The 12,462-nt window shown below is 48.6% G+C and overlaps 2 protein-coding genes across 2 annotated transcripts; both read right to left on the reverse strand.

Moving 5' to 3' along the window:
- Window positions 1-822: 822 nt before the first annotated feature.
- Window positions 823-4,341, reverse strand: pfdn6 (prefoldin subunit 6). Its single transcript, XM_088608922.1, has 4 exons — window positions 4,120-4,341; window positions 3,153-3,223; window positions 2,795-2,919; window positions 823-1,109 (listed from the first exon to the last, which is right to left on the reverse strand). Exons 1-4 carry the CDS (start codon window positions 4,181-4,183, stop codon window positions 989-991), a joined length of 381 nt encoding a protein of 126 aa, XP_088465048.1. The 5' UTR covers window positions 4,184-4,341; the 3' UTR covers window positions 823-988.
- Window positions 4,342-6,255: 1,914 nt separating this feature from the next.
- mrps12 (mitochondrial ribosomal protein S12) lies at window positions 6,256-12,189 on the reverse strand. Its single transcript, XM_088609466.1, has 3 exons — window positions 12,015-12,189; window positions 7,674-7,740; window positions 6,256-6,791 (listed from the first exon to the last, which is right to left on the reverse strand). The coding sequence occupies exons 2-3, from the start codon at window positions 7,720-7,722 to the stop codon at window positions 6,403-6,405; spliced, it is 438 nt and encodes a 145-aa protein (XP_088465592.1). The 5' UTR covers window positions 7,723-7,740; window positions 12,015-12,189; the 3' UTR covers window positions 6,256-6,402.
- Between the last annotated feature and the right edge of the window lie 273 nt (window positions 12,190-12,462).

Raw genomic sequence — 12,462 nt, forward strand, 5'->3', positions numbered from 1 at the left:
AGAGAACATCTGGGAACATTAATGTACTTCTGAGAACAGTGGGGAAACATCAGAAAACATTGGGATACTCTGGGAACATTTCCAAACATTAGGTAGCTGGCAGTTGTGTAAGAATGTTGTGATGCATACAAAGTCACACCACCTCTGCTGCGATTTGAAAAAAAGGTCAAGTGACCTCTTTGCCATTTCTAGAGGTTACACCCACCTGTGAAGTGACCCCTCTTGTGCATTAATGGTCCTTAGCTGCTTAATTCAGCTATTTATTAAGGATGCCATATATAGTCACTGATGGAAACAAGCATTCCTAATATTTTTTTCATTTCCAATCTCAAAAACACAACTTTAAAAAAACAGCTTTACACACAATCACTGAAAAGATTGTCAAAGGGGAGGTAGTTTGTGAAATAAATGAAAATGTCTAATACCTTGTTATTCACTTAACAGCTCTCCTTAACCAACAGAACATTTATTTCAAAGAGCGGAGAAACAAAAGATAAATCATAATTAAGCCAAGAAAATACAAAGAATTACAACATGTTGTGTTTTAGAATAAAAACCTTAAACTGCTAGGTACTGTTTACACCTGCCAGGGCTATCTAACTGTAGAACCAGGTGGTATTCTGTTAAACTTGAGTTCTCTCATACCTCTGGGTAACTGATGAACCAGTGCAGAAATTTAACCTGGGGAATGTCGTTTGTTGGGTGAGAACTGCTACAACAGCAGTCTCTTTTATAGAATCAAGATATTCTAACAAGCAGCGACACTTAAATCGTTTTAAAAAAATAACACAGAAAAAGCAGTGCACAGAAGAACAGAAAACATTATTCTGCAAATAAGTTTATTAATATTTCAGAAATAATAAAAAAAACAGTCAAATTAAATTCTTCTTTCTGCTGAAGCACAAGCTTGTTTCTGCTCATCGATGTGGTGAGCAGGGAGTCTGTGAGTGTCGGTCAGATGGCCGGGCCACAGTGCTCTTTGAAAGTCTCACACTTTGACTGCCGCTCGGCCCTGGGCACGCTGGTACTCCTGCTGCAGGCTGGACAGGAGCTCTCTGTGCTGCTCCGACTTGCGCTCCAGCTCCTTCAGGAGGGTTTCATAGCGCTGACTAAAAGAGAAGGAGAGAACAGAACCACATCAGGGGCAGCACCACAAGGCCAGATGTCCACTCTGCCAATGCAGCTTGTGCTCAAGGAACAGAGCACAGCTGGGCAGCTCAGTGCAGCTTCTCACAGGCTCCTCTGTGCTGAGACCACTGCAGTCACAGGTACTGGCCAAGAACAAGCCAAGAAGGCAAATAACCCTCTTTTAAAAGACAGAAGTTAAAATTACAGTCTGCAATGCAGAGAGAGAAAGGAAAGATGTTGAAAGACAGAAGAAAGCAGGACACTGAGCCCCAGAGACACAGGGTGGCACAGTAGGACACTGAGCCCCAGAGACAGACTGTCACATCAGGACACTGAGCCCCAGCAGGACACTGAGCCCCAGAGACACAGGGTGGCACAGTAGGACACTGAGCCCCAGTAGGACACTGAGCCCCAGAGACAGACTGTCACATCAGGACACTGAGCCCCAGAGACAAACTGTCACATCAGAACACTGAGCCCCAGCAGGACACTGAGCCCCAGAGACACAGGGTGGCACAGTAGGACACTGAGCCCCAGAGACAAACAGAGCACAGGACTGTGAGAAAGAACTGTACCTCCTTGCCTGGAATTTCTACCAGAAACCTGCACGTCATTTCAGTTATAGTCTACTTAAAGGAAGTGTTAAAACCACTCAGATAATTAGAGAGAAAACACAAGGAGGCTAAAGAAGGTTTATGTCCCATGCAGCTATTTACTGACCACATCAACTAATATTTTATGGTATTTTAACAATTTTGGCCAGTATTGATACAGTCTAGTGCATCTGAGGAAAAAGCAAGATCGGCACTTAAATTCACCAGTATCTACTGAAACACACCATCTCAGGACAAACTTAATCTATTACTGTTTTTAGTCCAGCTAAAACCTCAATTACCTAACTGATACAATTAAGTGTTTAAAAGTCAGTTGGCTGTGATTTCCAGGGATTATTCGGGTACTTCTGAAACCTGCAGGACCAGGACTGCCTAAACCAGTCACAGCTGATACATCATATCTCAGTGACTCACTGTCAGGGGCTTCTTGTCATTATCAAGTTTCTCTTTCCACATCTACAAATTTAAAAGGCCACTTTTTATCCTACCATATACAGATCCATCAGGATTACATGTGATCATAAAATAGCTTAAAGTTCAGTAGAGTACCATACAGTTGTTTTCACGTAAAGATTGAAGAACATGGTGTAATAAGTGAAAAACAATCTAAACTGTCTTTTTACAGCAGTGTAGCTATTTTAGATTTTTATATTACAATAAAGTGCACTATAGAACACAATTAAGCCAACAACCTCCACACACAGGACAGAAGACGGGTACTGTCAAGGAAATGTAACTAATGAGCATTGATGTATAAAGTTCTCAGTGTAATGCTGTAGTGCTTAGAAACAGTTGAATTTGTAACAGAGGATTTTGTAATTTGTAACACTTCAGTAGCAGTGATTGTGACCAGGATAAGAAAAGCATATTAGAAACGAGTAATGTGCCTTCTTATGACAATAAACATATCAGTTCAGAGAGGTCAGAGAGAAGACTACAGGGCCAGATTAGCTCAGTCAAACTGGGCTGTAGAAGGCAGGTCTCTACTAACACTTGGCTTCACTTTCTCAATCTGCCAGGATTGTACGAGGACAAACACACACAGGACTTACATTTCTCCAGTGATATACTCCAGCCGCTTCCCCACTGTAGCCTTCGCTTCATCCAGGTCCTGTTTGACTAGAACTGGGCCAATCAGCTTGTAGACAGTGTTCTGAGCCTCCAGCAAGTCCAGCTCCTGCCCCACAAAGCCAGAGCAGAAGATAAACCAGTTAGCCCTCAGAGCCACATGGGAGGACCTGCAACTCACCCTTAGTAAAGGCTTCAGCCTCACACCACAAAGGAGACGCACATCTGAAGAAGCGACAAGCAGCAGGGAATAAAACTCTCTCTGATGCTGACGAACCAGCAACAGAACCAGAAAGTCAAAACAGAGGATCAAAGAGGTCTGAAGGGAGAGTGGCGCCTCACCTCCTTCACGATGTTGTTCTCCGTCAGCTGGGCTTCCAGCTTCTGTCTCGCCGACATGCTTTTACTCAGATCTGCAAAGAAACAGTTTTAATATTTAGGCCTCCTATTTCCCAAGCAGTCACAGCTCTCAGGGAACGTGAGTAACATAGAGGCCAGTGTGACAGTCACATTAACGCACCACTACTCTCTACCTATCGTCTTCTGCGTCAGCCCACAGGCTTTTACTGGAACAGGCAGAGCACACTCCTTCACAGCCACAGATCAGCAGTTCTTCATACATCAGTAATGACACTTTAAAAGCACAAATATTGCCTTAAACACTCTTAGCCCTCCATCCATCTCCTAATCGCTTCATCCAGTTCAGGGCCACACAGGAGCCACAGTCTCTCCCGGCTAGCAACAGGCTCAGGGCTGGGTACCCCAGACGGGACCCCAGTCCATCCCAGGAGACACACAGACACACACACTCACACCAGGGCCAGTTTTCCCAGAAGCTGATCAACCCACAAGCACAGTCTGGACTGTGGGAGGAAACCCACTCGAACACTGAGAGAACATATAAGCTCCACACAAACAGCACCCCAGGTCCCAGTACCATGAGGCAGCAGTGCCGCCCCCTTTATTACTGCACGATTCATTATCATCACCTAGAGCTGAGGCAGAAACCCCAGGCTCCTTCACATTAAAGCGGCGTTATGTTAACACGAAGAAGGGCACACAAGCGATTGGGACGCTCCCCGTGAGCTGACCTTTAACAATTCAACAAAGTCGCTACCGGAGTGGTCACCCACTTAAAGCACTGGTCATTTCACATTCAGCTTCGAGTTTTGTGAGTCTCCAGTATCAGACGTGTCCAGCGACACGATGACCAGAACAGTGCGTCCGTAGCCACTATCAGCTCAAAATACAGAATGCGATAGACACCACTTTGTATCTAGAAGAACTGCAATAATAAATTCAACTTTGCCTTTCTGGGTCTGTTGATATTTTTCGAGCTCAGTTTGAAGTCTCTTCTGGATTGCTTCCGCCATCGCTGGTCCAACACCAGGTTTTAGGGTACCAAAAGCGGACGGAATAATATTCCGATAAAAATGCCAAATATTTTTTTTAATTATTGGGCTCGGCAGCCTTTTTACCACCTCGCCGCACCACCTGCCTAGCTTCACAGTCTGAGACAGGAAGAGCTATGGCGTCGCACCGGATATGACGCTACCACGGCACTGACTTGTGATGGTAAAAGACGCCATGTTGGTAAGGGACAGAGAAATAAGAAAAAAGGTTGGGTTGGTTTTGGATAGACTTGGAAGACTTTCTATTTAAGCATCTAACTGAATGTTAGAGTTAAGGAGTTTGATATAATTCGCAAGATGTAAATAACATGTATTTATCATTAATCTGTTATTAATAATGGGTAAATATATACACTCAACTGTCGCTTCTCCTTCCTTTGATATTTATAAGATGGAAATGCGATATTCCATTAAAAAGTTGAAATACACTAATGCAAAAATGCATTGCAAAGATACATTTTGTATTCAGGTTTGTAATTACCTCTGGCAGTGTATTTGTTTCACTACCGCTTTTTCCTTCTCTCATTTGTATTATTTGATGTTCAAACGTTTGAAAAAATAAGAAAAACATTATCGTTTACCGAAAAGCAGGATCGTTTGCATAAAATGCGTAATATAAGAATTACGAACACGTTTAGATGTATAGATTCATTAACTATTTTCCCTAACTCATTTTGTATATAAGACGTATACATGCAAGTACACAGTAGCATGCGCACTCGTGTTTTGTAAATGACCCATCCTGCCGGCTGTAAGAGAGCTACAAGCAGGAACGAGCTGGCGCTGAGTGTTTCCCTTCCTTCTACTCATTCAGCACTGGACAAGAAATCAACACCCTGTCGCCACTGCAACACAACTAAAAAGCATCATCTACTGTCATTCGATAATTTCATGCACTTTGCAAATTACTGTTTTTTAGGATCAGAAATAGCCTCAGCGCCCTCCTTTAAAAGGTTTTGTATCCCAAAACCAGAACCGCAGGAGCCTCTCGCTGTATGTGTTGGGTGAAATATAGAGACACTGAGTCTGGTGAGTCAGCAGTTATGGTTACAGCCTCCAGCTTCTGGAACACAATTCTATCAATTAGATTCTCATCTAATTTATAACTCCTCAAACTAAAGTGAAATCATTGCTTCATGCAAATCAGTCTTTGCAATCATGAAACTTCTTCCTCCTTATCCAACATCATGCTCTCCATCTTGATCAGTTCTAATGTACTTCTTGAAACTTTCAATGTATTTCTTGTCAGTGCTTATATACACTTTACCTATTGAAATATCTATCATACACTATGTCTTGAAATGTCTTTTCTGCATCTTGTATCTCAAGGGCCGTGTCCTGCCCAGGGACCACAGCTGCAAATTTGCTTTCTAGCAGACACTGGTGCAGATGAAGAGCTGTGCGCTGTCCTCCTCTTCAGCTCCTTCTTCTCCAGCACTTCACCCAAAAACAAGGCACGTTTGGAATGAAACCATTAGTATGACACACTCTCAGTCACCACAGGTATCTTACCTGTCAGCTGCAGGTCCACTGTCACTAGAGAACTATTTAGGGATTTCAAACCTTCACTGAATGCGTTTTCCAGAAAAGGCCATTCCTTCTTTCCAAATTACCCTTTTTTTGGTTTGAGTCACTTCAATTCAGGGGTGGAAATACAGATCTTTATTTGCACAACAATTCTCATCTCTTCTGTAAAACATCAGGATTTGTGTAGCAAACTGGAATTGTTGCTCATTTGAATTTTCTCCCTTTTACAAACAGGACTGGCTGCTGTGCATATGAATGAACTTGTGTACTCTCGTCACAGAGCAACATGACAAGACAATTGAATACTGGCAACATTCTGTGAGAATTAGAGCACTTTCTGCACAGAACTTCAGTAATGTAGCCATTTATAATAGTTTGAAAGCAGACACTTGAAATGAACAAACCACCCATAACTGTGATCAGTTACATTACATTCCGTCTCAAACCACAATGTAGTGCTGCCTGCCTCAATCCCAGATTCTAATAATAGCACAAAGACAAAGGACTGCAGCATCAGAGTGGACTTTATTACAGCTCATCTGTGGCAGAAAACTGCCCCAGGTCAGGAGGAGAGGTCTGACCACTGGAGAAACGGGTGGAATAGTCTGTGTGGATGAAGCCACAGTGTCCACAGGGCCCAGTCCCTCGCTGGCTCACTGTTTCTTCTTCTGCACGTGGGCACAGTCATACTTCCCACGGACGACCTTGAGCTTGACCCCGGGCAGGTCCTGCGTGCGCCCACCCTCCACCAGCACGATGTTGTGCTCCTGCAGGTTGTGCCCCTCCCCGGGGATGAAGCACACCACCTCCCGCCCGTTCGACAGCCGCACGCGGGCACACTTCCGGTTGGCCGAGTTGGGCTTCTTGGGCTTGCGAATCAGGGTCTTCAGCACCACGCCCTTCAGCTGCGGGCGGCCGAAGGTGGGGCTGACGCGGGGCGGCTCGGGGCGCGGCCGGCCCTGGCGGTGCATCTGATTGAGAGTGGCCATCCCACGCAGAGGGGCCAGGGGCCAGCTGGCCACACCGCCTGCCCCGTGCACACCTGCAGGACGGAGAAAGCGAGGAACAGCATGAGAGAGGGAACGGGCCGGTCAAGACCTGTCTCAGACACTCTTCTCCATCGCCTCTACCCAAGATGTACCAAGTATGTCGCTTCATACTTCTCTACCGGGTCACCGCAGAACCGTATAAGTACAGCAGAACCTTCAGTTACAGCACCCTAGGCCCCGGATGCTGCTGCAGAGCTGGGACGGACAGGGGACACCTGTATCAGCGCCCCTTGGCAGACGAGGTGGTACAGACAGCATGCATGGGTTAGGTCAGGATTTCTCCTGTGTGTGAAATTCTTTTAAATGACTTATTAAAATCAAAATGGTTGTAGCATGTAAATGCTAGCGGTTCACAAATTAAAACCACACCTATTTTGTGCACAGAAAGATTTTTTTTACCATTTTCAATAATTATATGATTCAAACACAACTGCAAACCATTCAAATACTTTGTAGTTTTGTTTCATTAAGCACCATTTCACCATTTGTTTCATAATGTTATTCCAACATTATACTGAGCAATTCATTTAAAAATTAAATTTTACCCTATTATCAGTTTCTCAGCCAATCTGCAGCTTTGCTTGAGTCACCACAGAACTGCCAAAGCTTTTATGTTCTAATAGGTTTGTTTCTATGTGATGTTTGTGATTTTCACACAGTGCTCAAACGTCAAACACATAATCAGGTGCACATATACCCTTTTTCTCAGGTGCTTCACTCACATACTCCTGCAGTTTACTGCTCATTCTGATTGTCTTTTCCCTGTAAGGAGCTCCCGGCAAGAACGCGCAACAGGCCCCAATCCCAAGGCCTGCTACAGTCACTGTGCTTGAACTGGCACCAGCAGGTTGGCAGGACTGGCCCAGGACACTCACCCCAGAGCAGCGCTGACACCACTGGCCGCAGATTGGAGAGCAAAGCCATCCCTGTGCTGCGGGACTCCTGGGGAGAGAACAGAAGCAAGGCGCCGTGAGGTGTCATCAGCACCAAGGCACCTTCCTGGCACATTTCAACTAACGAGAGAAGAAGCGACTCCTCCGATAGTCAAATACACGTCACAGGCATTGGCACCATAACTCAAGTCAGCTTCCTGTTACACTGTGATGTTTTAAGCTCTGCAAAATCTAGCACAAATTGCCAGGAGCAAGGGAGAAAAAATAAAAATTTAACTTTGATGTCACACTTCTATTGTCTACTCACTCCTACTAATGTCTTAGACAAAATCCCCAAGTAACAAACTTAAAAATCTCCAGCCTCTTTGTGTGCCTACTGCACAAAAGCCTCTTGTAGTTTGTAAAACCTGGAGCGGATCAGACTGCTGCGCACTGGGAATCTGACTGACAGCACTGTCACACCTGGAGCGGATCAGACTGCTGCACACTGGGAGTCTGACAGCACTGTCACACCTGGAGCGGATCAGACTGCTGCACACTGGGAGTCTGACTGACAGCACTGTCACACCTGGAGCGGATCAGACTGCTGCGCACTGGGAGTCTGACAGCACTGTCACACCTGGAGCGGATCAGACTGCTGCACACTGGGAGTCTGACTGACAGCACTGTCACACCTGGAGCGGATCAGACTGCTGCACACTGGGAGTCTGACAGCATTGTCACACCTGGAGCAGATCAGACTGCTGCACACTGGGAGTCTGACAGCACTGTCACACCTGGAGCGGATCAGACTGCTGCCCACTGGGAATCTGACAGTACTGTCACACCTGGAGCAGATCAGACTGCTGCGCACTGGGAGTCTGACTGACAGCACTGTCACACCTGGAGCGGATCAGACTGCTGCGCACTGGGAGTCTGACAGTACTGTCACACCTGGAGCGGATCAGACTGCTGCGCACTGGGAGTCTGACTGACAGCACTGTCACACCTGGAGCGGATCAGACTGCTGCTGACTGGGAGTCTGACAGTACTGTCACACCTGGAGCGGATCAGACTGCTGCGCACTGGGAGTCTGACTGACAGCACTGTCACACCTGGAGCGGATCAGACTGCTGCACACTGGGAGTCTGACTGACAGCACTGTCACACCTGGAGCGGATCAGACTGCTGCACACTGGGAGTCTGACAGCACTGTCACACCTGGAGCAGATCAGACTGCTGTGCACTGGGAGTCTGACAGCACTGTCACACCTGGAGCGGATCAGACTGCTGCGCACTGGGAGTCTGACAGCACTGTCACACCTGGAGCGGATCAGACTGCTGCTCACTGGGAATCTGACAGTACTGTCACACCTGGAGCAGATCAGACTGCTGCGCACTGGGAGTCTGACTGACAGCACTGTCACACCTGGAGCGGATCAGACTGCTGCGCACTGGGAGTCTGACAGTACTGTCACACCTGGAGCGGATCAGACTGCTGCGCACTGGGAGTCTGACTGACAGCACTGTCACACCTGGAGCGGATCAGACTGCTGCTGACTGGGAGTCTGACAGTACTGTCACACCTGGAGCGGATCAGACTGCTGCGCACTGGGAGTCTGACTGACAGCACTGTCACACCTGGAGCGGATCAGACTGCTGCACACTGGGAGTCTGACTGACAGCACTGTCACACCTGGAGCGGATCAGACTGCTGCACACTGGGAGTCTGACAGCACTGTCACACCTGGAGCGGATCAGACTGCTGCACACTGGGAGTCTGACTGACAGCACTGTCACACCTGGAGCGGATCAGACTGCTGCGCACTGGGAGTCTGACAGCACTGTCACACCTGGAGCGGATCAGACTGCTGCACACTGGGAGTCTGACTGACAGCACTGTCACACCTGGAGCGGATCAGACTGCTGCTGACTGGGAGTCTGACAGTACTGTCACACCTGGAGCGGATCAGACTGCTGCGCACTGGGAGTCTGACTGACAGCACTGTCACACCTGGAGCGGATCAGACTGCTGCACACTGGGAGTCTGACTGACAGCACTGTCACACCTGGAGCGGATCAGACTGCTGCACACTGGGAGTCTGACAGCACTGTCACACCTGGAGCGGATCAGACTGCTGCACACTGGGAGTCTGACTGACAGCACTGTCACACCTGGAGCGGATCAGACTGCTGCGCACTGGGAGTCTGACAGCACTGTCACACCTGGAGCGGATCAGACTGCTGCACACTGGGAGTCTGACTGACAGCACTGTCACACCTGGAGCGGATCAGACTGCTGCACACTGGGAGTCTGACAGCACTGTCACACCTGGAGCAGATCAGACTGCTGCACACTGGGAGTCTGACAGCACTCTCACACCTGGAGCGGATCAGACTGCTGCGCACTGGGAGTCTGACAGTACTGTCACACCTGGAGCGGATCAGACTGCTGCCCGCTGGGAATCTGACAGTACTGTCACACCTGGAGCAGATCAGACTGCTGCGCACTGGGAGTCTGACTGACAGCACTGTCACACCTGGAGCGGATCAGACTGCTGCGCACTGGGAGTCTGACAGTACTGTCACACCTGGAGCGGATCAGACTGCTGCGCACTGGGAGTCTGACTGACAGCACTGTCACACCTGGAGCGGATCAGACTGCTGCTGACTGGGAGTCTGACAGTACTGTCACACCTGGAGCGGATCAGACTGCTGCGCACTGGGAGTCTGACTGACAGCACTGTCACACCTGGAGCGGATCAGACTGCTGCTGACTGGGAGTCTGACAGTACTGTCACACCTGGAGCGGATCAGACTGCTGCGCACTGGGAGTCTGACTGACAGCACTGTCACACCTGGAGCGGATCAGACTGCTGCACACTGGGAGTCTGACTGACAGCACTGTCACACCTGGAGCGGATCAGACTGCTGCACACTGGGAGTCTGACAGCACTGTCACACCTGGAGCGGATCAGACTGCTGCACACTGGGAGTCTGACTGACAGCACTGTCACACCTGGAGCGGATCAGACTGCTGCGCACTGGGAGTCTGACAGCACTGTCACACCTGGAGCGGATCAGACTGCTGCACACTGGGAGTCTGACAGCACTGTCACACCTGGAGCGGATCAGACTGCTGCGCACTGGGAGTCTGACAGCACTGTCACACCTGGAGCAGATCAGACTGCTGCACACTGGGAGTCTGACAGCACTGTCACACCTGGAGCGGATCAGACTGCTGCGCACTGGGAGTCTGACAGTACTGTCACACCTGGAGCGGATCAGACTGCTGCCCACTGGGAATCTGACAGTACTGTCACACCTGGAGCAGATCAGACTGCTGCGCACTGGGAGTCTGACTGACAGCACTGTCATACCTGGAGCGGATCAGACTGCTGCACACTGGGAGTCTGACAGCACTGTCACACCTGGAGCGGATCAGACTGCTGCGCACTGGGAGTCTGACAGTACTGTCACACCTGGAGCGGATCAGACTGCTGCGCACTGGGAGTCTGACTGACAGCACTGTCACACCTGGAGCGGATCAGACTGCTGCTGACTGGGAGTCTGACAGTACTGTCACACCTGGAGCGGATCAGACTGCTGCGCACTGGGAGTCTGACTGACAGCACTGTCACACCTGTAGCGGATCAGACTCCTGCACACTGGGAATCTGACTGACAGCACTGTCACACCTGGAGCGGATCAGACTGCTGCGCACTGGGAATCTGACTGACAGCACTGTCACACCTGGAGCGGATCAGACTGCTGCGCACTGGGAGTCTGACTGACAGCACTGTCACACCTGGAGCGGATCAGACTGCTGCACACTGGGAGTCTGACTGACAGCACTGTCACACCTGGAGTGGATCAGATTGCAGCCACTGAGTAGGTCTTATTCAATTGACAATGTTCATTCAGTGCTTCACACAGGAGATTATTAATATACAGCCACCAGCAAACACTCACCAAAAACAGAATTAGACACCGTCATCTGTATAAAATCTGCATTTGCACAGAAATAAAGGCTTTCTTTTTCATTGTTATGGGTGTAATGACGGACATTTTAATGTTATTGTATTTTCAGTTATTTTAAACGCAAGACTTATCAAGCTAACGCACAATTCATACGAACAATTTGTGGAGTTATCAGGTTAGATACACCGGCATGGTCGCCCGCACAGCGCGCAGCAGACTCGCAGATAGTCGAGCTCCTTCAGGACTAGTGTGGAATCGACCCCACGTGTCCGCGCGGGGTCGTGCTTTTCAACCTTCAGGAGTCGAGCGCCGCCCCACCTCTGTGACCGTGTGCCGGGCGCGTCCCCAAAGGTCAGTACCCACCTGGATCTCAGCCCTGGCGCACCGGTCCTTCACACTGTCCTACTTATCCGCTCGCCGGTGCCGGATCCAGGATTCGCTAGCAGACACCGTCTGACGAAGGAGCGGAAAGCTGTGCGCAAAGTACTGTAGAGCAACCAGGCTCTGATCGCTTCCGCCTTCAGCTACGGAGTCCCGGAGGGATCAAAACTGCTCAGCGCCACCCTCGGGCCGGTGGTCGTTTTTGTTTTAGAGACGTAATCTGCAAGCCCTATCTCCCAAACTGCGTGGTTTCCCTAAAGTAAACCTGCACCGATACGTTTGTACGTTTGAACAAGGAGTCCTAAGATTATTAAGGAGATTATGTAAAAAAATGGCATATATATATTCAATTGCGATTGTTAGATGTTAGTGGCATTAGGGAAAAACAATCGATGAACAAAATGATTATTATTATTGAGATTGCCAGGTC

Source organism: Lepisosteus platostomus, chromosome 16 (assembly GCF_059453375.1).
Source record: "Lepisosteus platostomus isolate fLepPlt1 chromosome 16, fLepPlt1.hap1, whole genome shotgun sequence".
NCBI classification, from domain to species: domain Eukaryota; kingdom Metazoa; phylum Chordata; class Actinopteri; order Semionotiformes; family Lepisosteidae; genus Lepisosteus; species Lepisosteus platostomus.